This window comes from Bos mutus, chromosome 1, assembly GCF_027580195.1.
Source record: "Bos mutus isolate GX-2022 chromosome 1, NWIPB_WYAK_1.1, whole genome shotgun sequence".
In the NCBI taxonomy this organism is placed as follows: domain Eukaryota; kingdom Metazoa; phylum Chordata; class Mammalia; order Artiodactyla; family Bovidae; genus Bos; species Bos mutus.
The window spans coordinates 42,155,360-42,178,992 of NC_091617.1; the positions used below are offsets into that span (position 1 = coordinate 42,155,360).

The 23,633-nt window shown below is 38.1% G+C and overlaps 1 protein-coding gene across 1 annotated transcript in view; it reads right to left on the reverse strand.

The window, feature by feature from the left end:
* The window catches only part of DCBLD2 (discoidin, CUB and LCCL domain containing 2), an 81,387-nt gene that overhangs the window by 41,788 nt on the left and 15,966 nt on the right, over positions 1-23,633 (reverse strand). The window contains exon 2 of the mRNA XM_070368173.1: positions 16,856-17,083. Within this exon, the coding sequence (XP_070224274.1) occupies positions 16,856-17,083 (228 nt within the window). The remainder of the gene's footprint in view (positions 1-16,855; positions 17,084-23,633) is intronic.

Below are 23,633 nucleotides of genomic sequence, written 5' to 3' on the forward strand. Positions count from 1 at the left end.
CTTTCCTGTCTGAACCACCAGGGAAGTCCATATATACAGAAGTCAATTGTAAAAAATAACCTAATCAAAATGGACAGAAGACCTAAATAGGCATTTCTTTAAAGAAGACATTCCAATGGCCAAGAGGCACATGAAAAGATGCTCAACACTGCTAATTACTAGAGAAATGAGGTATCACCTCAAACCTGTCAGAATGCTATCATCAAAATTTTACAAATAATAAATGCTGGGGAGGGCGTGAAGAAAAGGGAACTCTTCTATATTGCTGATGGGAATGTAAACTGGTGTAGCCACTATGGAAAACCGTAAAATAAAGCGACCATATGATCCAGCAATCCCACTCCTGGTAATATATTCATAAAAGACAAAAACTCTAACTTGAAAAGACACGTGTACCCACCCTGCCCTGTGTTCACAAAGACACGTGTACCCACCCTGCCCTGTGTTCACAAAGACACGTGTACCCATCCCGCCCTGTGTTCACAAAGCACTATTTACAACAGTCAAGATACAGAAGCAATCTAACTATCAACATATGAAAGGATAAAATAAAGATGTGATACATATATACATACATATATATGTGTATGTATGTATATACACATATATACACGCACAGCCATAAAAAGCAAAATATTGCCATTTGCAGCAACATCAATGGACCTAGAGAAGTAAGTCAGACAAAGACGATATATGATATCATTTATACAGGGAATCTAAAAAATAATACAAATGAATTCATTACAAGATAGACTCACAGACACAGTAAACAAACTTATGGTTACCAAAAGGGAGAGAGAGAGGTGGGGAGGGACAAATTAATATGTTTAAAAGGGACTCAGTAATATCACTAAGAATGGATTTGCCTTTCCTTCTAAAGAAGGAAAGATTAGGACTACTTAGTCATTGTTCACTTTGATTTCAGGGAAAGTGGTTATTTCAACATTATTTTGTTCATGAATAAATGACAGATCCAGTATTTGCACATTTTAAGATGAATAAGGTTCATGAGAACCCCATGCTGCTAAGTCACTTCAGTTGTGTCCGACTCTGTGCGACCCCACAGAGGCAGCCCACCAGGCTGCCCTGTCCCTGGGATTCTCCAGGCAAGAACACTGGAGTGGGTTGCCATTTCCTTCTCCAATGCATGAAAGTGAAAAGTGAAAGTGAAGTCGCTCAGTCATGTCCGACTCTTAGTGACCCCATGGACTGCAGCCCACCAGGCTCCTCTGTCCATGGGATTTTCCAGGCAAGAGTATTGGAGTGGGGTGCCATTGCCTTCTCCGGAGAACCCCATGAACAGTATGAAAAGGCAAAATGATAGGACACTGAAAGAGGAACTCCCCAGGTCAGTAGGTGCCCAATATACTACAGGAGATCAGTGGAGAAATAATTCCAGAAAGAATGAAGGGAAGGAGCCAAAGCAAAAACAATACCCAGTTGTGGGTATGACTGGTGATAGAAGCAAGGTCCAATGCTGCAATATTGCATAGGAACCTGGAATGTCAGGTCCATGAATCAAGGCAAATTGGAAGTGGTCAAACAGGAGATGGCAAGAGTGAACATCGACATTCTAGGAATCAGTGAACTAAAATGGACTGGAATGGGTGAATTTAACTCAGATGACCATTATATCTACCACTGTGGGCAGGATCCCTAAGAAGAAATGGAGTAGCCATCAAGGTCAACAAAAGAGTCCGAAATGCAGTACTTGCATGCAATCTCAAAAACGACAGAATGATCTCTGTTCATTTCCAAGGCAAACCATTCAATATCATGGTGATCCAAGCCTAGCCCCAACCAGTAACGCTGAAGAGGTGAAGTTGAATGGTTCTATGAAGACCTACAAGACCTTTTAGAACTAACACCCAAAAAAGATGTCCTTTTCATTATAGGGGACTGGAATGTAAAAGTAGGGAGTCAAGAAACACCTGGAGTAACAGGCAAATTTGGCCTTGGAATACGGAATGAAGCAGGGCAAAAGCTAATAAAGTTTTGCCAAGAGAACACACTGTTCATAGCAAACACCCTCTTCCAACAACACAAGAGAAGACTCTACACATGGACATCACCAGATGGTCAATACCGAAATCAGATTGATTATATTCTTTGCAGCCAAAGATGGAGAAGCTCTATACAGTCAGCAAAAACAAGACCAGGAGCTGACTGTGGCTCAGATCATGAACTCTTTATTGCCAAATTCAGACTTAAATTAAAGAAAGTAGGGAAACCATTAGACCATTCAGGTATGACCTAAATCAAATCCCTTATGATTATACAGTGGAAGTGAGAAATAGATTTAAGGGACTAGATCTGATAGACAGACTACCTGATGAACTATGGACGGAGGTTCATGACATTGTACAGGAGACAGGGATCAAGACCATCCCCCTGGAAAAGAAATGCAAAAAAGCAAAATGGCTGTCTGAGGAGGACTTACAAATAGCTGTGAAAAGAAGAGAAGCGAAAAGCTAAGGAGACAAGGAAAGATATACTCATTTGAATGCAGAGTTCCAAAGAATAGCAAGGAGAGATAAGAAAGCCTTCCTCAGCAATCAATGCAAAGAAATAGAGGAAAACAACAGAATGGGAAAGACTAGAGATCTCTTCAAGAAAATTAGATATACCAAGGGGACATTTCATGCAAAGATGAGCTCGATAAAGGACAGAAATGGTATGGACCTAACAGAAGCAGAAGATATTAAGAGGTGGCAAGAATACACAGAAGAACTGTACAAAAAAGATCTTCACAACCAAGATAATCACGATGGTGTGATCACTGACCTAGAGCCAGACATCCTGGAATGTGAAGTCAAGTGGGCCTTAGAAAGCATCACTATGAACAAAGCTAGTGGAGGTGATAGAATTCCAGTTGAGCTATTTCAAATCCTGGAAGATGATACTGTGAAAGTGCTGCACTCAATATGCCAGCAAATTTGGAAAACTCAGCAGTGGCCACAGGGCTGGAAAAGGTCAGTTTTCATTCCAATTGCAAAGAAAGGCAATGCCAAAGAATGCTCAAACTACCGCACAATTGCACTCATCTCACACACTAGTAAAATAATGCTCAAAATTCTCCAAGCCAGGCTTTAGCAATACGTGAACCATGAACTTCCGGATATTCAAGCTGGTTTTAAAAAAGGCAGAGGAACCAGAGATCAAATTGCCAACATCCACTGGATCATTGAAAAAGCAAGAGAGTTTCAGAAAAGCATCTATTTCTGCTTTATTGACTATGCCAAAACCTTTGACTGTGTGGATCACAATAAACTGTGGAAAATTCTGATAGAGATGGGAATACCAGACCACCTGACCTGCCTCTTGAGAAACCTACATGCAGGTCAGGAAGCAACAGTTGGAACTGGACATGGAACAACAGACTGGTTCCAAATAGGAAAAGGAGTACGTCAAGGCTGTATATTGTCACCCTGCTTATTTAACTTCTATGCAGAGTACATCATGAGAAACGCTGGGCTGGAAGAAGCACAAGCTGGAATCAAGATTGCCAGGAGAAATATCAATAACCTCAGCTATGCAGATGATACCACCTCTATGGCAGAAATAAAGTGAAGAGGAACTAAAAAGCCTCGTGATGAAGATGAAAGAGGAGAGTGAAAAAGTTGGCTTAAAGCTCAACATTCAGAAAACGAAGATCATGGCATCTGGTTCCACATCTGGTTCCATCATTTCATGGCAAATAGATGGGGAAACAGTGGAAACAGTATCAGACTTTATTTTGGAGGGCTCCAAAATCACTGCAGATGGTGACTGCAGCCATGAAATTAAAAGATGCTTACTACTTGGAAGGAAAGTTATGACCAACCCAGATAGCATATTCAAAAGCAGAGACATTACTTTGCCAACACAGGTCTGTCTAGTCAAGGCTATGGTTTTTCCAGTGGTCATGTATGGATGTGACAGTTCAACTGTTAAGAAAGCTGAGTGCCGAAGAATTGATGCTTTTGAACTGTGGTGTTGGAGAAGACTCTTGCAAGTCCCTTGGACTGCCAGGAGATCCAACCAGTCCATCCTAAAGGAGACCCATCCTGGGTGTTCATTGGAAGGACTGATGCTGAGGCTGAAACCCCAATTGTTTGGCCACCTCATGCGAAGAGTTGACTCATTGGAAAAGACCCTGATGCTGGGAGGGATTGGGAGCAGGAGGAGAAGGGGACGACAGAGGATGAGATGGCTGGATGGCATCACTGACTCGATGCACATGAGTTTGGGTGAAATCCGGGTGTTGGTGATGGACAGGGAGGCCTGGCATGCTGCGATTCATGGGGTCACAAAGAATCGGACACGATTGAGCGACTGAACTGAAGTTTCATGTGAGAAAATGTACCTTGAGACCTTTACTCTTACTTCACACATTCACAAAGAACAATCTGGATGGACTGAGGATTTAAATGTGGAGAAGGGGAAAATTAAAGCATTTAGAGGAAAACCCTGAGAACATCTTCATAACCTGTAAGGGGGCAAACATTTTAAAACAGAATGTGAAAAGTATTAATACTAATCATGAAAAAAAAATTCTGAACATTAAAATTAAGTTAAAATTAATGTTTGCTTATCAAAAGATACCAATATAAAGGAATAAAAAGGAAAGGTATATTAAGGGAGAATATTTGTAACATTTATATCTAAAAAGAACCCATATATTTAGAATATATAAAAGAACCCCTACAAATGAGAAAATAATCATCCAATAGAAAAAAATGCATTAAAAACTTCAAGATTCTTCACAGAAGACATTCAGTGGCTAATAAATACATGAAGAGAGAACAACATCATTAGCCATTAAATAAGGCAAAGCTACAACGTGATATCTGTTCATACAAACTAGAAGTGTGATAAAAGAAAAAAATAGAGAACAATAACTAGAACTCTCCTACATTGGTGGTGGGTGTGGAATGGCACAACCACAGAGGTTCTTGGCAATATCTACCAAAGCTGACCATATGGACACTCAGTTTAGTTCAGTTCAGTTGCTCAGTTGTGTCCGACTCTTTGCGACCCCATGAATCGCAGCACATCAGGCCTCCCTGTCCATCACCAATTACCAGAGTGCACTCAGACTCACGTCCATTGAGTCAGTGATGCCATCCAGCCATCTCATCCTCTGTCGTCCCCTTTTCCTCCTGCCCCCAATCCCTCCCAGCATCAGAGTCTTTTCCAATGAGTCAACTCTTTGCATAAGGTGGCCAAAGTACTGGAGTTTCACCTTTAGAATCATTCCTTCCAAAGAAATCCCAGGGCTGATCTCCTTCAGAATGGACTGGTTGGATCTCCTTGCAGTCCAAGGGACTCTCAAGAGTCTTCTCCAACACCACAGTTCAAAAGCATCAATTCTTTGGTGCTCAGCTTTCTTCACAGTCCAACTCTCACATCTATACATGACCACAGGAAAACCCATAGCCTTGACTAGATGGACCTTTGCTGGCAAAGTAATGTCTCTGTTTTTCAATATGCTATCTAGGTTGGTCAGGGAACCAACAATTCCTCTTCTAGATACAGAAATATGCATTAATGTTCACCAAAAGATAGGTGATAGAACATTCACAGCAAACAATTAATAACAGCCAAAAAGGGTTATTCATATAGTGGATATATCTTAGTTTCCTTATTGTCAGAAGTTTAGCTTGCTTCTGATTTTTCTACACAGTGAATAACATTGCAATAAACATTTTCCTAACATAGCTTCTATCTTTTAAAATATTTAAGAGTGATTTTTAGAGTGATTTTTAATATTTGCTTCTACACTGCTACTTAAGTGAGCTATACCAGTTAATATAGCCTCAATATTAAAAAAAGACAAATTTCATCACACCACTATATTAAGAGCTATGTTTTTAACCAATCCAAGAGTAAGGGAGGTCATATACTTAGCTCTAAAACTTTTACATTTCTCTGATTATAAGAAAAGTTGCCTCCTCCAATATCCTCCTTCATAATGGCAGCATGGACAAAAGAGCACCCAAATTTTTATCAGTACCCATGATGGTGACCAAAGGGTCCTGACTGAAAATGTTTTTGCAATCATTCGGATCAAAATATCTGCAAAGCAATACCAATCTTCCTCATCAAATTTTTCTAAGTAGGCTTTTCTTCTCTCTTGTGAAACTTTCTACCTGAACTGAGAACTATAAGACTTTTTCTCTGGAAAATCAGCACATTTCTGGATAGAGGAAAGCTCCATACTCAGAAAAGGTAAATGACTCAAGGCACTGGCTCTTATTAAGCTGACAGCTTCTTTTAGGACAGCTGGCAGAGTTTTCTTATACTAAGTACACTAATGTGAAAAGCAATGAGTTATAACTGTGTGGACTTCAGCAAAACCAAATGTGCTGCCAAGCATCACAGGTGAGACATACATAGCATACCAAGAAATTTCTTTCAAAGATTTTCTGGAAAAGTAAACTTTTTACCACTAATAAGATGTCAAAGACTTTTTAACATTTCCTGTAAGGGTTCACAAATAGGAGTTCTTGGGCACGGTCAGCATCACATGGCCTAGTTTTATCCAGTTGAATGACAATGAGAAATGGGACAGGTGTCAATTCCTCACTAACCTGTCTCAAAACATTAGAAAAAACATTCCGAAGGACACCATTTACAGAGACAAAGCTTTAGCATTTCTCTATTCTTGTCCACAAACCAGCTTGACCATTCTAGAGTACACAGATTCACTAAGGCCTTTTGAAATGCATGTGGCTTCTGTACTTTCCAATGCAACAAACAACCTCATACAACGCTTCTGCATTAGGAACAAATCCAAGTTAAATGTGGGTACCCATCCAGCTTCTAATTAAAAAAAATTCACAGTAATCAATGTATTTTTGTGGTAAACACATATGAGATGACTTTAGCCTTCTTGAGATCATGTTTTCACAGACCAGGACTTTATCTCACATGAAATTCTTACATGGCTCTTATGTCTACTACATAAGACGCCCATAATCATTAAGATTAGAGATCACTTCTTTAACTCCTGCCCATAAATAAAATGTTAATGATGATTTTACTGTAATAACACTTCTTTCAAATCAAATAATTTATACTTTAACTTGATGTAAAATAATACTTTTTTTTTTGACAAAGAAAACTTTAAAAGAAACTCCAAGAATGAAATTTATTTTATTTTTGTTAGGGTCACAAATCCCTAAAACATATCAAGAGATTTCATGGAGTCTAAAAGTAATTTAACTGGCAAAGGTTAATGAAAGACCCATCAGGGGAGACAAAGACACTTAAAGATATCCCATGCATAGCTAGAAAATACTGAAAACTAAATCCACTGGTAGATAAGATGACTGACCTCAGAGAAGGAACTTAAAAGCAAAGAAATCCTGAATAGGGGAATTTTGGATAGGAAACACTTCGGTGGGAGAAGTAGGTTAAAAGTAGCAGAGAGATATGGAAACTGTATGGCAAAGATGGGGACGTGATCAAATAAGAGCAGGAAATTTAGGATCTTGCAAGATTATTATATATATATATATATATATGGATAATCCCTTCCCTTCTATAGCCTCTTCTCTTGAGGGGAAAAAAAAAGTAGGAAAGAAAAATTTACTACACTAATAGAAGAGGGCTATCATGAACTTATGATAAACTACAAAACTTGTAAACCATATAAACCACTGCAAACTGCCAGTATTGTCCACAGAAATACTTAGGCATTGTCTTTATCTATTTAAACAAAAAAGGTAGGAAAAAAAATGAGAATCTCAGCAATTCAATTTATGGAAACCCCCTCATCCCCCAAAATGATGGTAAAACAGAAAGAAACTGGAACACAGCACTAAACTTAATTAAATGTCCTCAAACAAGCAACTGGGGATATGGCAAAACACCTCGAAACAGAAACTCAAAAACTAAGAACAGAAATGGACCAAAAGTAGGGAAAAAAAAGAGTTGGCTGATCTCAGAAAAGAAATGCTTTAAAAAAGTGACAAAATTATGTCAGAAATATTACAAGGTGCACAAGGAATAATATTTGAATGCAAATATGATAATAAATGTTGAAGAAAAGAACAAATACAATGAGAAAAGGAAACTGAAAAAAGTAAAAAGTATCAATGAGAACGTGGCTTAAATGAATGTGATTGAAACAGCAAAGAAGGCTGTTTTCTTACAATTAAGGTATTTTAAAAAGATACACACGACAATGGAACAGAAATAACATTAAACTATAATTCAAGAAAGTTTTCTAGAATCTAAATAGTGAAAGAGCTCATTGGATACAGTGAAAACTAACCCAATGATAAACTTCAATACATATCCTTGTAAAACTGTTTGACTTTAAAGGAATCTTTACGTAAGCTTCAATACAAAAATTAAGTATCTTATAAGGGCAAGAGAATTCAATTAGTATCAAACTTCTCAAAAAATAACAGTAACATAAAAAAGCCAGGCGATAATGGAAGAGCATTTTTTTTTAACTCAAAGAATGAAAAAAAAAAAAAAAAAGTCAAAGAATGAACATATGAACCAAAAACTTACATATAAGATCAAACTGATACTCAAGGTAAGAAAAAATTTTAAATTAAGCAGCTCTAAACATACAAGATAACTGTACTCAAGCCTCTTTTAAGGAATCAATCTATTCAAAGATGAACTTCACTCATTTAAGATACATTTGGGAGAACTTAAGTAAAAAGACTGCCAGTGAGCATTTAATATATTTAAACAGTGATAAAAGTTGGATGAGTTGAAGATTAAGATATTATATGATACAGGCTATGTGTTATAAATTTTGTTCTGTCAGAGTAGAAATGAGGAAAGCAGCAGGAAGGAAAGAGGAAAGAATTAGGTTGGTACAAATGTAATTGCAGTTTCGGACTGTGAATTTTATATCATTATAAATAGGCTCCAACACATCTTTATTAATCGAAATAGGAACCATTACAATCAGTACATTTTTGCCCATGAGAAATATGCTTTCTTATTCTTGTAGCATAAAAATTGTGCTTCAGGATTTGATAAACTCTTTTAAAACATTTTCTGCCTCCTGCTGGTTGTGGAAGCATTTTCCCCACAAAAAGTCGTCCAGATGCTTGAAGAAGTGGTAGTAGGCTGACGAGAGGTCAGGTGAAAATGGTCAACGAGGCAAAACTTTGCAGCCCAATTCATTCAACTTTTGAAGCATTGGTGTGAGACATGTGGTCAGGCTTTGTCATGGAGAGGAAGCGGGCCCTTTCTGTCAACCAATGCCGGCTACAGGCATTGCAGTTTTTGGTGCATCTCATAGATTTGCTGAGCATACGTCTCAGATGTAATGGTTTTGCCAGGATTCAGAAAGCTGTAGTGGATCAGACCAGCGACAGACCACCAAACAGTGACCATGACCTTTTTTTGGTGCAAGTTTGGCTTTAGGAAGTGCTTTGGAGCTTCTTTCCAGTCCAACCACTGGGCTGGTGATCGCCGGTTGTTGTATGAAAGCCACTTTTCATTGCAAGTCACAATCTGATCAAGAAATGGTTCCTTATTGTTGCACAGAATAAGAGAAGACGATACTTCAAAACGACAATTTTTCTGATTTGTGGTCAGCTCACGAGGCACCCACTTACTGAGCTTTTTCACCTTTCCAATTTGCTTCAAATGCCAAACGACCATAGAATGGTCGACACTGAATTCAGCAACTTCTCGTATAATTATAAGAGGATCAGCTTCGATGATGCTCTCAATTGGTCATTTTCAACTTCTGATGGCTGGCCACTACGCTTATCTTCAAGGCTCTTGTCTTCTTTGCAAAACTTCCTGGACCACCACTGTGTTGTATGTTTGTTAGCAGTTCCTGGGCCAAATGTGGCAAGTTGTCTCTGCTGCTTTTTGACCCATTTTGAACTCAAATATAAGAAAATCACTTAAATTTGCTTTTTTGTCTAACATCATTTCCATAGTCTAAAATACATATAAAATACACAGCAAGTAATAAGTCATTAGCAAAAAAAAAAAAAACACAGTGAAAGACATGTAGTAAAATGAGGTATAACATAACCATATTTATTTCAGAACGTATTCAATATCAAATGGTAAATTCCAACAAGGCAAAAATCACAATTACTTTTGCACCAACCTAATAGAACAGTTCACTGAATGTTATATGAATAAAAGATAGGAGTTACAGGCAAGTGGTAGGAATGAAAAGACACCATGAAAAATAGACAAATCAGATAATAAAACATGAAGTCAATGGGATTAGAGGCATTTAAGAACATAAAATCAAATAAATTGGAAGGTAATACTTAAAACTACAAAACTTATTTAAACTCCAAAAGGAGTTTAAATATAGATGAAAAGAAAACAATACAAAGAAATAAACACAGCAAATATAAAACACATGACTGATTATACCTTAAAATAACATGAGTTAAGCCAAAAAAAAAAAAACAGTTTTATAAACAGATAAAACAGGTCTTAGCTTTAATTATTTAAAAAAAATATTTTCAATTTGGTTCATAAAATGAGACCCTCAAGTATGTAATACACAAGAAATACATCCCAAACAAAATGATTCAGCAAGGCTAAAAGGAAAGGAATGAACAAAGACAGGAATGCCAAGCAAATGAATGTAAAAAGAGATGAGGGGGAAGGTGTCTATGTGATACTAATATCAGACAAAGAAAAATGCAAACTAAAAAGTACTAAATATGACAAAGGAGAAACTTTTTAATGCTAGAAGTCACTATTTAAAATGAAGACAATATAATTATGAATAGCTATGCAACGACATTGCAATCACCTTTATAAAAGCAAAAACCCAAAGATATGCCGAAAGAACAAAGATACTAGAAACAGATCAACTAGATAAAAATATGAAAACCTAAACAGCATAATAAGATATTTTGGATGCATATTAAACTTTATATCTTACTATTAGAGAATAAACCATCCTCTCAAGCATACATCAGACAGTCACAAAAAAAGATATCTTAGGTTATACATAAAAGCAAGTTCCATAAAGAAGAATATTATAATTTTTCTAAGCACAATGCAATAAAACTAAAACACTATTAACAGTAAAAGTATGTGTACAATGTTTATTTTAATACTAACTACCTGAGGATCAACTTGGAGGCAGTGAGCTGATACTCTCAATCTAAAGCAGCACTACTGAGAATTGGGGCCAGACAGTACTCTGGGGGCCTGTCCCATGTGCTGTAGGCACATAACACACCTCCTAGATGCCAGGAACACTGCCTGTCCCCGGTGGGACAACCAAAAACATCTCCAGACATCTCCAGTGTCCCCTTGGAAGGCAAAATACCAAACTTTTGAGGACATTGTCCAAAGAAAAAATGACAAAGCTTGCAAAAAGAAAAATCAGTTGACTGAGGTTTAGAGAGTTAAATTAAGCATGAGGCTGAAGCTAAATACAAGAGTTACAGGTCCAGCTAGGATTTAGAGAGAGAGAAGGGTAAGGATTAGGATAATCTGTAATAGAAATCTGAGCGAGTTAATGAAGGAAGATATTACCTCTGGGTGGTTAGCTTTCATATAAGTTGTGTTTGTTGTATAAAAAGTTTGTCTCTCTTATGTTTGTGCATCAGTTAACATATTTTAGTCACTGTAGAAAACAGATTTTTCAGGGCTGACATTTGTTTTGATTGGTCAATACCTATGTTGAAACTACTATTAAATATTTTATAATACTGACTGTAAAGAAAAAATAATGTCAGAATAGGGAGTTCCTGGTGACCTAGTTGTTAGGATTCTGGCCTTTCACTCTTGTGGCCCAGATTTAGTCCTTGATCAGGGAAATGAGATCCTGCAAGCTGCCACGTGCCCCCCTCACCCCCCAAAAAAATGGTTATTTCAAAATAAATAAAGGAAAAAGCTAAAAGGAAAAAGTTAATGTTTACTAGAAAGTTGCTAGTTTCAACAGTTTAGGGTAAGTGGCTGCTGCTGCTGCTTCAGTCGTGTCCGACTCTGTGCGACCTGATAGACGGCAGCCCACCAGGTTCCTCTGTCCCTGGGATTCTCCAGTCAAGAACACTGCAGTGGGTTGCCATTTCCTTTTCCAATGCATGCATGCATGCATGGTCGCTTCAGTCGTGTCCGACTCTGTGTGATCCCACGGACAGCAGCCCACCAGGCTCCTCTGTCCACAGGATTCTCCAGGCAGGAATACTGGAGTGGGTTGCCATTTCCTTCTCCACAGGGTAAGTGGACCATGTAGTAAAAGAAATTAAGGAGTAAGGTCACCACCACCACATGTGTACGCTCAGTCAGGTCCTGCTCTTTGCAACCCCATGGACTGTAGCCCGTCAGGCTCCTCTGTCAATGGAATTTTCCAGGCAAGAAATATTGGAGTGAGTTTGCAATTTCCTATTCCAGGGGATTTTTCCAACCCAGGGATAGAAACCATGTCTCTTGTGTCTCATGTACTGGCTGGATACCTGTTAATACCTGCCAATAGATACCTACTAATAGCTGGTATCTATTACTCTATAGCCTAGTGGTTGAGGTTATAGACTTTGCTGTTAGCCAGACCTTAATTCAAGTCCCAACTCTGCCTATACGACTTTGGGCAAGTTGCTTACTTTTTTAATTTATCTGTTTTATGGGAATAATGTGCAGGATTCTTGTAGGACTCAATACAATCAAGCATGCCAAGGGCTTACAGTAAGAGACACCAATTCTGGAGCCAGGCTGCTTAGGTTTGAATTCCACACAGCAATTCGCCAGCTGTATGACCTTGGGCAATTTATTCAACCTCTCTGTGCTGTAGTTCTCTCATCAGTAAATGGGGGTGATGAAAGTACCTATCTCAAGAGTTCTTGTGAAGACTATATAAGTTAATTGACAAAAGAGATTTGAATAGTACCTGGCACAATGCAAGCACTGCATGCATGGTAGTTATTTTCATTATTAAACTGAGCTTCTACAGAATAAGAAATAAAAAAAATTAGAAATCATTATCATCATTACATACCTAATATTATCATTACTTTAGCTTTTTCAAAAGGTTTGGTGGTAAAGAGAAAGAAAACATATTTACTTTTTCTCTTAAACAAGGAAGACCTAAGCATATTATAGAGAAAGGGGACAAACAATACAGAAAGGGAAACTTCTCTGAAAACATAATAGACACGGAATCATTTACGAGATGAAGCCCTGAGGACCTCAGTTTCCCTCTTTGTAAATATTATCTGAAGAATCTAAGAGACACAATTTTTAAAGATACTTTGGATGAAGGTTTAAGACAGAATATATATCTTTAAATATACCTTTGAACACATAGACACACATTTACATTTATTTTACAGAATGCATTTTCCTTTAATAGCTACTAGGTTTTAAAATATTTAGCTTCTCTTTTAGAGATCTACCCACAAATTACTTCATCTCCCCAAAAGTTCATTTAAAATGGAAATTTTAAGCAAAATCCAGGAAGAAAATATATACAATAGAGTGGGAAAAGGACACAAGTAAGCAAAGATTTTTCTCTTAAATATTTGTTTTTAAATTTCATGTTTGGACTAATTATCAACAATATCCATCAGGGAAACGATGCTGCTGCTGCTGCTGCTGCTACTACTGCGTCGCTTCAGTCGTGTCTGACTCTGTGCGACCCCATGGACTGCAGCCCACCAGGCTTCTCCGTCCATGGGATTCTCCAGGCAAGAACACTGGAGTGGGTTGCCATTTCCTTCTCCAATGCACGAAAGTGAAAAGTGAAAGTGAAGTCGCTCAGTCGTGTCCGACTCTTAGCGACCCCATGGACTGCAGCCTACCAGGCTCCTCCATCCATAGGATTTTCCAGGCAACAGTACTGGAGTGGGGTGCCATTGCCTTCTCCATAAACGACGCTAGTAGATGTCTATGAACCAAAATAAAATATTGGAGTTATATATGTATAGAAAGTTAAGATTAACAACAAATGAACTTAATTTTCACCTCTATGATTGTGGGGCAACCACTATGTCTCAGACACCAAAGATTAAAGAATAATCAAAGGGGAAAAGCCACAATGAAAGTTTTTCTCATTCCAACACAATCTGCCTATCAAAAGAACAGATCTGGAGAGCCAGTCTTAACTCTATCATTAAACACATCCTTTTTGTCTGTGAAAATAGGTACCGCTACACTAATTTCACAAAGATTTCTGGACAGTCTAGCTACTTAAAAAGTTGTTATATAGTATCATAAAACACTCATATGTTTAAATAATGTTACATATTACTGCCCACTCTTTAAAGAAAATAGAAAATAACCATGTAAGCCAAAAGTGCTTTATCAATTAAGTCACATTCTAATGATTTACAATTTAAAAAGTGATTCCTTGAGAAACATTCCTTTCGCTTTCTTGATTATTCCATAATACAATCTTTCAGGGGATAAAAGTCCCTAAAATTAACACTTACAGGGGAAAAAAAAAATCTAAGCTTTATACCAATGTAGGAACCATATTTATAGGAAAACGCAGCTCATTTGAAGCTGCCTCTGTTCAGAAGGGACCCTGAGAAAAGATAACACAGAAAACAGGATTCTTTACCATTGTCACTGGAATCCTAATGCCCACATATATTTGTTTCTATCCTATAATTCCTGGCATATCTACCTAATCAGAATATTAAACAGTTATTCTTGAATGACCTTTATTTCTCTGCCAATCAGGAAAGTTACTTTTCTACCCTTCCCCTCCCCTGCCCCAAACAGCTCCTCAAATGGAGGACCAGAGGATATATGGTAGGTGGTGATGGGAGGGGTAGGGAGGTGGGGTGGAGCAGAACTAAAGTCCAACAGGAATCATCACTCAGTCCCCTTGACCTTTCTGCATCTTTCCACTCACCTGTGTGAAGAGATAGCAAGGGAAAACAAACCCCATGGAAATAAGGGAGAGCTGAGCACTGTAAAGTATTACTTCATTTAAGCTTCCTACAGTACAGGTGATGACTTTGCAGTCTGGACCGAGGCCCTTGTAGAAACGATTCTCAGCAAGTAGGTCCTAGAACTGGTATGAGAACCTGGTGAGTGATTTAAAACCTGTGCTCCATTTCTTTCCCATGTCACTCTTCCTCTTTAGCAGCATAACCCTATTGTCCAAATACATAATCCTCTTGTCTTTTTTTAATAAAAAGCACTTTCATTATGGAAATTAAAAAAAAACAAACAAACACGAAAGTAGAGAGATGCACTCCCATGTGCCTGGTGTGCCATTCTGGTTTCACCTGCCCTCTTCCTACCACTTTTTTCTCTGACATATTTAAAAACAAATCCAAGACATTTTTTTTGAACTTCAGAATGTCTCTAACAAACCAGATCTTGAACAAACCAATATAACATTACCACATCCCAAAAAATTATTCCTGACTATTGCTGTATGCCCAATTACTCTTATCTTACCCTAAAATTTCTCTGCTTATCTTAAAAATGTCTTCTTGCAATCAATTTGGATCAAGATCCAAACAAAATCACAAGGGCCACACATTACTTTTGGAAGACATCTCTCTCTAATGCATGCCAGTTATCTTGATCTCCTTCCTTTTCTTTTTTTAAAAAATGCCACTTATATATAGTCTTTATGGTTGATAGAATGTGTTTCTCTAGCTCCTTTATTTCCTAGAAACTGCTAAGGGCTTGATCAGATCATGGTTCACATTTTTCATCGTTGTCTCAAAGCTGCTCAGGTGGTACTGCTGACTCCCTACTGCATCACCTCAGGAGGCAGTTAATATCCAGCTGCCTTCTATTAATGTTACAGTTATAGATAGTTCCTCAGGCAATTTGAGTTTCTAAAAGTTTATCTGAGACCATATATTCAAGGCAACATGCACATGGTGATCAAGAACCCAGATTAATTGAGAGCTAACTGGGAGACAACAGTGGTTATCGCTCAATAGACCAGGAACTGTTCCTCTTGGTAGGTAAGAGGCTGAAAAGTGGGGAAGAGATGAAGGGTTTGACTCGAGATGGAGAGGAGCCCAGGAGATGCACACGATGCTCAAAAGAACAAGATACTAAGTTCCAGTTATAGTTCTAAAAGACATTTTACATACCTGTATCAGTAAGTCTTTCCAAATAAAGTCATAGATAGATTTATTTATTCTATGATATTAATTCACCAAGATAGTCCTAGGAATTTTTCTACCTTTCCTGCTAAAGAGAAAGGTGCTGATCTCTAACCAAAGGTTCTCAACTTGACCTCAAAGTATATTCTCCTGGGAAGCTTTAAAATTCCCAAGGTGTGAGTCCAACCCAATCCTGATTCAACTGCTTTAGGTTGGGGACCAGAGATCTGGCATTATTTAAAAATCTATCCAGGTGACTCTAAAATGCAGCCGTAATTGAGAACCATTGTTCTTAGCTAAAAGTAAGGAAAACAGCAACTAATATTTACTAAGCAAATATTATGTGTCAGGTACCCTTCTAAGCACTTCACATGTACTAGTCTCATTTGCTATATTACAACTGAGGAAACAGAGATCAGGTAACTTGCCTGAGGACACAGAGCAAGTTAAAAGCAGAGTTAGTACTTTACTAACAGGAGATTTGAATCCAAAACCCATGCTCTTAATTATTATGATATACTGACTCCTAAGCATGACTTATATTTAACTGCAGATAAAATTATCAAAGAAAAAAACCAATACAAAAAGATAATTGACTTTCTCCTCCTTAGAAGCAGTAGAGTGGTATCTTGTTGCAAAGGAACCAACACAAGCTTATTAGAAAAGCGGACAAGACAGACAAGACTCTTCTTTTCCAAAAAAAGATTCAAATTTAAGATTTCCAGACATTCCAATAATTTCCCACATATCCTATGGAGCATAATTACTCAGTGTTAAGTATCTAATATGGCTTCAGTTTTAAAACTCTGGCCACTGATATATTGAAAATGTCCTACCTATTTCGGTTCTACCAACTCCAATTCCATTGTAAATTCTCAAGTAATTAAAGTGACAAGAATCAGAATCTTCGATGTCAAAGTCACCAAATTTGATGCGCACTCTCTCTCCCGTCTTTACACGAATCTCCCATTCGCAAACAGTGCTGTTAGGATAGGTGTGTGGGTAGTTTATAGACGTCAGGGTTCCACTTTCAGGACCTAGTACAGTATGTCCACATCCATCACCTTTAAAAAAAAAAAGTTAAAAAAGTGATATATTATTCTTTATATCTTTAGCTTACACTATAAATAATCAGGGTTCTGTGAATATTTTAAAATACGTATGACATCAGATATTTTATACCAACCACCAATACGTCTGGTACACAAGATATACTAGATGACATGGTTCTTGGTAAATCTAGTTGTGTGAGCCAGGTGAAGCCAGGTTAGGTCAAAATAATCAATGGTTAGCTTTATGAGTTCAAAGAACTTTCCAATCAGAATAAACAGAAGTAAACATAACTTAGCAACAATTATACCATATTTATATATACATATCATAATAAATCCAATCTTTAAGAGTATTCACAGTAATTGTTCAAAATAAATAAAACTATAAAAATAAATCTACATGATCAGTTTCATCTATTTACTTACAAATACCACAAGCCTTTTCTAAAATCTCTGTAAGAAGTTGAATGATTTCTAAAAATACTTAAGCTATACTAAAGACAGGCTTCCCAGGTGGCACAAGTGGTAGAAGAACCAGCCCGCCAATGCAGGAGACTTAAGAGATGGGGGTTCGACCCCTGGGTGGGGAAGATTCCCTGGAGGAGGGCACGGCAACCCTTCACATATTGGTAGCAGCATTATTTGTTCCAGAAATTCCCTCAGCAACTGAATATGGAAACCTAGCTAACTTAACACATAGTAAAAATCCAATATCCGCATTCTTCCCTCTATCATAAAATGTGCTATTTCACTGAGCACCTGGAAAGAGACAATAATACTGATTAAAAAGTTTCAGCTGCTGCTCCAATTGTATCATTTAGCATTCCTTAATGATGGGATTCAAATAAATGTCTAATAGGAAAATGAATACATCCTTTCAAAATGATACTATTTTCTCCTTCAAAAGAGCTGTTTATAATCACCTTCTCGAATTGTTCAGAACTTCAAAAAAAACTATTAAAAGTGACACTTCTGAGTTTTAACCTCAATATGGATACAGATGAATTTAAGAAAACTTTCTATTATCTTGATTTTTTATTTTTAAGAACAATGCAGGGCTGATTTTATTTACTAGAACAGAGTTTTAAAAGCCTATGAATAAGAACATAGTATCTAGCAAGTAGCAGTTGTAAAATAAATGTTTATTTGCAAGGAGATCCAACCAGTCCATCCTAAAGGAAATCAGTCCTGAATATTCATTGGAAGGACTGATGCTGAAGCTGAAACTGCAATACTGTGGCCACCTGATGTGAAGAGCTGACTCATTTGAAAAGACCCTGATGCTGGGAAAGACTGAAGGTAGGAGGAGAAGGGGACGACAGAGGATGAGATGGTTGGATGGTATCACCAACTCCATGGACATGAGTTTGAGTAAACTCCAGGAGTTGGTGATGGACAGGGAGGCCTGGTGTGCTGCAGTCCATGGGGGTCACAAAGAGTTGGACACGACTGAACTGAACCGAATTGAATGAATAAAGAAACTGTACATTAACCTATGAAAAAGTTATCTCTAACTAGTCCCACAACTAGCTTCAAGGAAGGAACAACAACTCTGTACCTAGATTCTGAGGACAATACTTAGTGTCTTTTGCTAATAAGGAAATTTTACTCTCAAATCCACATTAGTATTGTTACTTAGTCTACTAAGGTCAATGCCAACATCCGGCTTCTTAAATGAATCTCCCTCTGTTGGTAGCTTTTAACCAACATTGTGCTTAGTCACTCAGTTGTGTCTTGACTCTTTGTGACCCCATGGACTGTAGCCCGCCAGGTTCCTCTGTCCATGGGGATTCTCCAGACAAGAATTCTGGAGTGGGTTGTCATGGCTTCCTCCAGGGGATCTTCCCAGCCCAGGGATCGAACCCGTCTCCCTAATTGTGGGCGGATTCTTTACCATCTGACCCACCAGGACTTCGTCTTCTATACCTGCCTTCACTCCACACACAAAAATGAGGCATTGTGGCTCAATAATATCATAATACAGAAAGGCACCATTAAATAAACCTGTGAGTTTTTGTGATACATCCACTGATCTTTTACAAATATAAAATTTAGAACATTATACAACTCAGAGGAATAGAAAATAACCACAAAGTTCCCCTGAAACTACCATGAAAATACCTTTAATATCACTACTGGATATCACCTAAATTAAAAACACAAAGATACAAAAACCTCCCTTGTGACAATAAACGAATTATAATTTAAATAACTTTTGAATAATCACCAGTGTTTTTCCTTAGAGAAAAAGACAACCATCCTAAGAGAACTTCTATTAATAGCAATATGAAACTAGTCAGAAATGTACTCTTACCACTGAAAAGATGAAACCGAGCTTTCTGGAAGCGTTTCAATCTTTAAAAAGTACCCTGAATAAATGAAGTAATTCAAAATATAAGTGTATTTTCTTTAGTATGTATAAAACTAAGGCAGTTTTTTAAGTGATTAGAAGTGTTGATGGATTTCAGAGCGCCAAGAATTTTGCTATTAACAGCTGAAGTCAGAACTTAGTAATGGCAGACTGTGGCATTTCATGTATTCCCCACAGGCTATTGTTTAACCTAAGGTTGTCATGTAAAAATGATTTTTTCAAAAGGACAAGTAGAGTGTGAGGAGATATCTATTTTAGATATCAATTTTTAGGTATCTTTATGTTCATATTTGTTTGATTCTTCATAAATACACAAAACGTCTTTTTGCCTTTTCCCCTATGCAGTGTAGTTCTTACAAAAGTTAACAAAATAAATACTAACCGATGAAAAAACAGGATTTTTGCACACGTGCTGATGAAGAAAACAGTTAAAATGGAGCTATCTTTTTTCAGTATCTTGTGTAGGGGGAGGGCATGAATAGTCCACAAGTTACGTGCCAAGAATGTTCTAAAATATGTGATGGAGTTCAGAGCTTTTCTCTTCTTGCAAACAAGATGATATGCACCAGAAACTAAAGTTAAAAGAAAGTCTCAAACCTACTGCAATCCACAAGCTTGAATGTTTCATATTTCCAAGTCTATTTGATAAGTTTAACCTGATTTGGCTGGGCTGACCAAATACCAACTGCTATGAAGAACATGTTTAGAATATTCCAGTTGAAAAGGGACACTAGACCAGCAGTTTTCAAATGTTTTTTTCTGTTATTACAAGTAAGAAATGTTTTTACACTGCGACTCAATATTGTTTTAAATATATATTCCTGACCCACAAAAGGGTCCCCACCTGCACAAAAAAAAACACTGTACCACGCACCCAAAGGTGACAGTGCTGAATTCTCAAATCAAAGAAAGACGCTGCGCTCATTTTTGCCCAAGTTAGAAAATGTGCTTCCAGTTTATTTCTACAGTGCCTAAAATACTTGAAATGGGACAAAATATTAAAAAAATAACACTAAAATCGGGAAAATATTATCAACAAATCACCTAACACATGACAGCAGAGGTTCTCAAATAGGGGTGGGGGACATTGGAACAATTCTACCTTCCACTTGGCAGAGCACAGAGGTGGGTGGGAGAGATGCCCTGGAGGAGGGCGTGGCAAGCCACCCCCCTGACTGAGGGGCTAAACAACAACAAGAGACAGGTCACCACTGGAGGGGGAGGGCGCTACCAGCATCCAGTGGGTAGAGGCCAAAGACGCTGGCTAAAGTATCTTACAAGGCACAGAACAGCCCCCAAGAATAAAAGGGTGATGGACCCGAAGTGTCAGATAGTATCAAGGCTGAGATGGGCTGACTTGGAGAAAAGGCTAGGACGTCTCCAACAGAAGATCTGAGTTAGTTCCTTTTCCTCTGGCTAAGGGTACAACCCAGGGAATAGTTTTCCCCATAAGGTCAAAGAAATAAGCAGAAAGCTTATTTTTCTTTAAGCCAATGGGAGAAGGAAAAAAAAAAGGTTCTTCTTATTACTCTACAGCCCTCAAGTATTTTTCTTGGTCGAGGCCCCTTACTTAACACGAGGGTTTGAAAAAGGACGGTAATAGGGTCAGGAAGTAAGAGTCTCCAGATTTTCTGCTTAGCTTTGTAACTGGAAAGAATAATAATCTGTGACCAGGCTAACACCACCTACTATTACTCACTTTCACAAGGTAGAATTGACAGAGAGTGTAACCACTACTGGAAAAATAATTTTCAAAATGGGTATCGTAGGACCAATCCATACACTCCCTCTCATCAGTAACTCCACATGTCCAGCTCTTTCTCCCTCTCTAACTCCATCATCACCACCGTGCTTGTCAGCCACTTCTCCTTCTCCCGTAGATGGTCTCTACCAGACTACAGTGGGCCATAAAGGGTAGAAAGCCTCTTCATGCAACTTTTGAATTTTAATTTTATTTCAGTGGAGAGAAAACACTGGAATTTGATCTCACTGCCCCTTCGGCTGCAGATTTATCTAGGGGATTACTCAGAGAACATGTGTTCACTTCCTCTGAATACTGTCAGGTCAGATGTGTTAAGCCAGATACAAATTTTGATACTGCTCCAGGAAAATAGCTGAGTAATTTTTTTTTACTATATATCTCAAGAGAAAACACAAGGAATGTTAATTTAAATAGCAGTGAATTAATACAGCAAAGAACACATGCTTATTTTAGGCTGCTTTCTAAACTTCAAGTGTGTTTTTCAGATAAACATGTGCTCATGATGCTGATTTTATGTAACCTTCCAGCTAACCCCATATTGTAGTCACATTACTAGTAAAAATAATAAACATTATCTTATTTAATTTTATTAACATGAACACGAAAGGACTTCAAAAAACACTTTCTTTAACAAGAACAAACACAAATGTAAGAAACTTGCATAAATATGCCAAAAACGTAGAGCAAGGCAACTTTCATTACAATCATCATAAACTAGGAGAGGCTTATATTTTTCCAGTGGACTTTCACGGGTTTTTGTCAGAGTGCACGGGTGAGTCTGACTATACACTTCCTCTAAATAAGAGTCACTTCTGTCACATCTTGTAACACATCTGTGAGATCTTATAAGAAATGGAGAAGAGAGGCATTCAGAGTAGGAAAGTGTTCCGAAGAACGACTTGCAAGTATCAATCAGGATATCCTATTTCATTATTTCATTTGACTTCAATGAAAATTTTTAATGCATTATTTAGCACTAAGAATTTTCAGACTACAAAGTACTGCATAAATCCTATTACTCTAAGATTTTTAAAGCTGCATCACGACAATCTCAAAAAGATATTTCAAGGCCATACTTAAATTTCATTCATTTTTTGAAAAAATATTGCAATAAGATGGATACGTGCCGAGAGCCGCAAGAGGGTTATGGTGGCAATTTTAAGGAAAAGAAACAGCTCCCAGCTCGATCTTTAAGCCCAAACTCCTGCCTGCATGTAATAATAATTTACAAAACTGAATCACATGAAGGAAAGTGAGATGTTTAAATCCTCTTCAATCCCCACCAAGCACACACTCTACATAGAACATAATGGTTAAGCAAATGGGCCCTGGGGTCACACGATGAATGTAAATGCCCTACCACTCACTGTGATCTTGAGAAGGTTGTTTACTGCTGCTAAAGGTCAGTTTTTCTTCAAATGGGTATACTACTATCTCAAACCACATAGGGTAAGAATTAAATGAGGTACTGTATGAAAACACCTACTGTCAGGCTTCCCTAGTGGCTCAGTGGTAGAGAGTCTGCCTGCCAGTGCAGGAGATGCGTGTTAGATCCCTGGCCCGGGAAGATCCCACATGCCACAGAACAACTAAGTCCGTGTGTCACAACTCCTGAGCCTGAACTCTAGAGCCGGGAAGCCAAAACAACTGAGCCAGCGTGCCCTAGAGACCGTGCTTTGCAATAAGAGAAGCCACCGCAGTGAAAAGCCCATGGGCTGCAACCAGAGAGTAGCCCCGCTCGCAACTAGAGGAAAGCCCACAGGGCAACAACATCCCAGCACGACCAAAAATAAATAAATACATAAATAAATAAAAAGATAAAACAAAGCAAAAAAAACCCTCCCTACTGCTGCTGCTGCTGTCGCTTCAGTCGTGTCTGACTCTGTGCGACGCCATAGACGGGAGCCCACCAGGCTCCGCCGTCTCCAGGCAAAAACGCTGGAGCTGGTTGCCATTTCCTTCTCCAATGCATGAAAGTGAAAAGTGAAAGTGAAGTCGCTCAATCATGTCCAACTCTTCGTGACCCCATGGACTGCAGGCTACCAGCCTCCTCCGTCCATGGGATTTTCCAGGCAAGAATACTGGAGTGGGGTGCCAATGCCTTCTCTGGCCCTCCTTACTATCAAGGGCCTAATCCACAATAATGTGCTCAATAAATGTCTGAGGGTATTTATTACAGTCATGAAGACCAGAATCATATGTGGATCTGGTGCGTTTGGCACAGCCTCGCTAAGCCATCAGAACAATGGCTCATTACTTTAGAAGATTTACAGCAGCTTTAAAGCTTCGACTACAGTGTCCTGTGAAAAGCATAAATTATGAGAAAGTAATTCTCACTAATCTTCTCCCAGATGACCTCTACTTCACTTCAGTGACTCATGAAAACACAACCTAGACTTTGTTTTTGCTATTACTGTAGACTCCTCCCA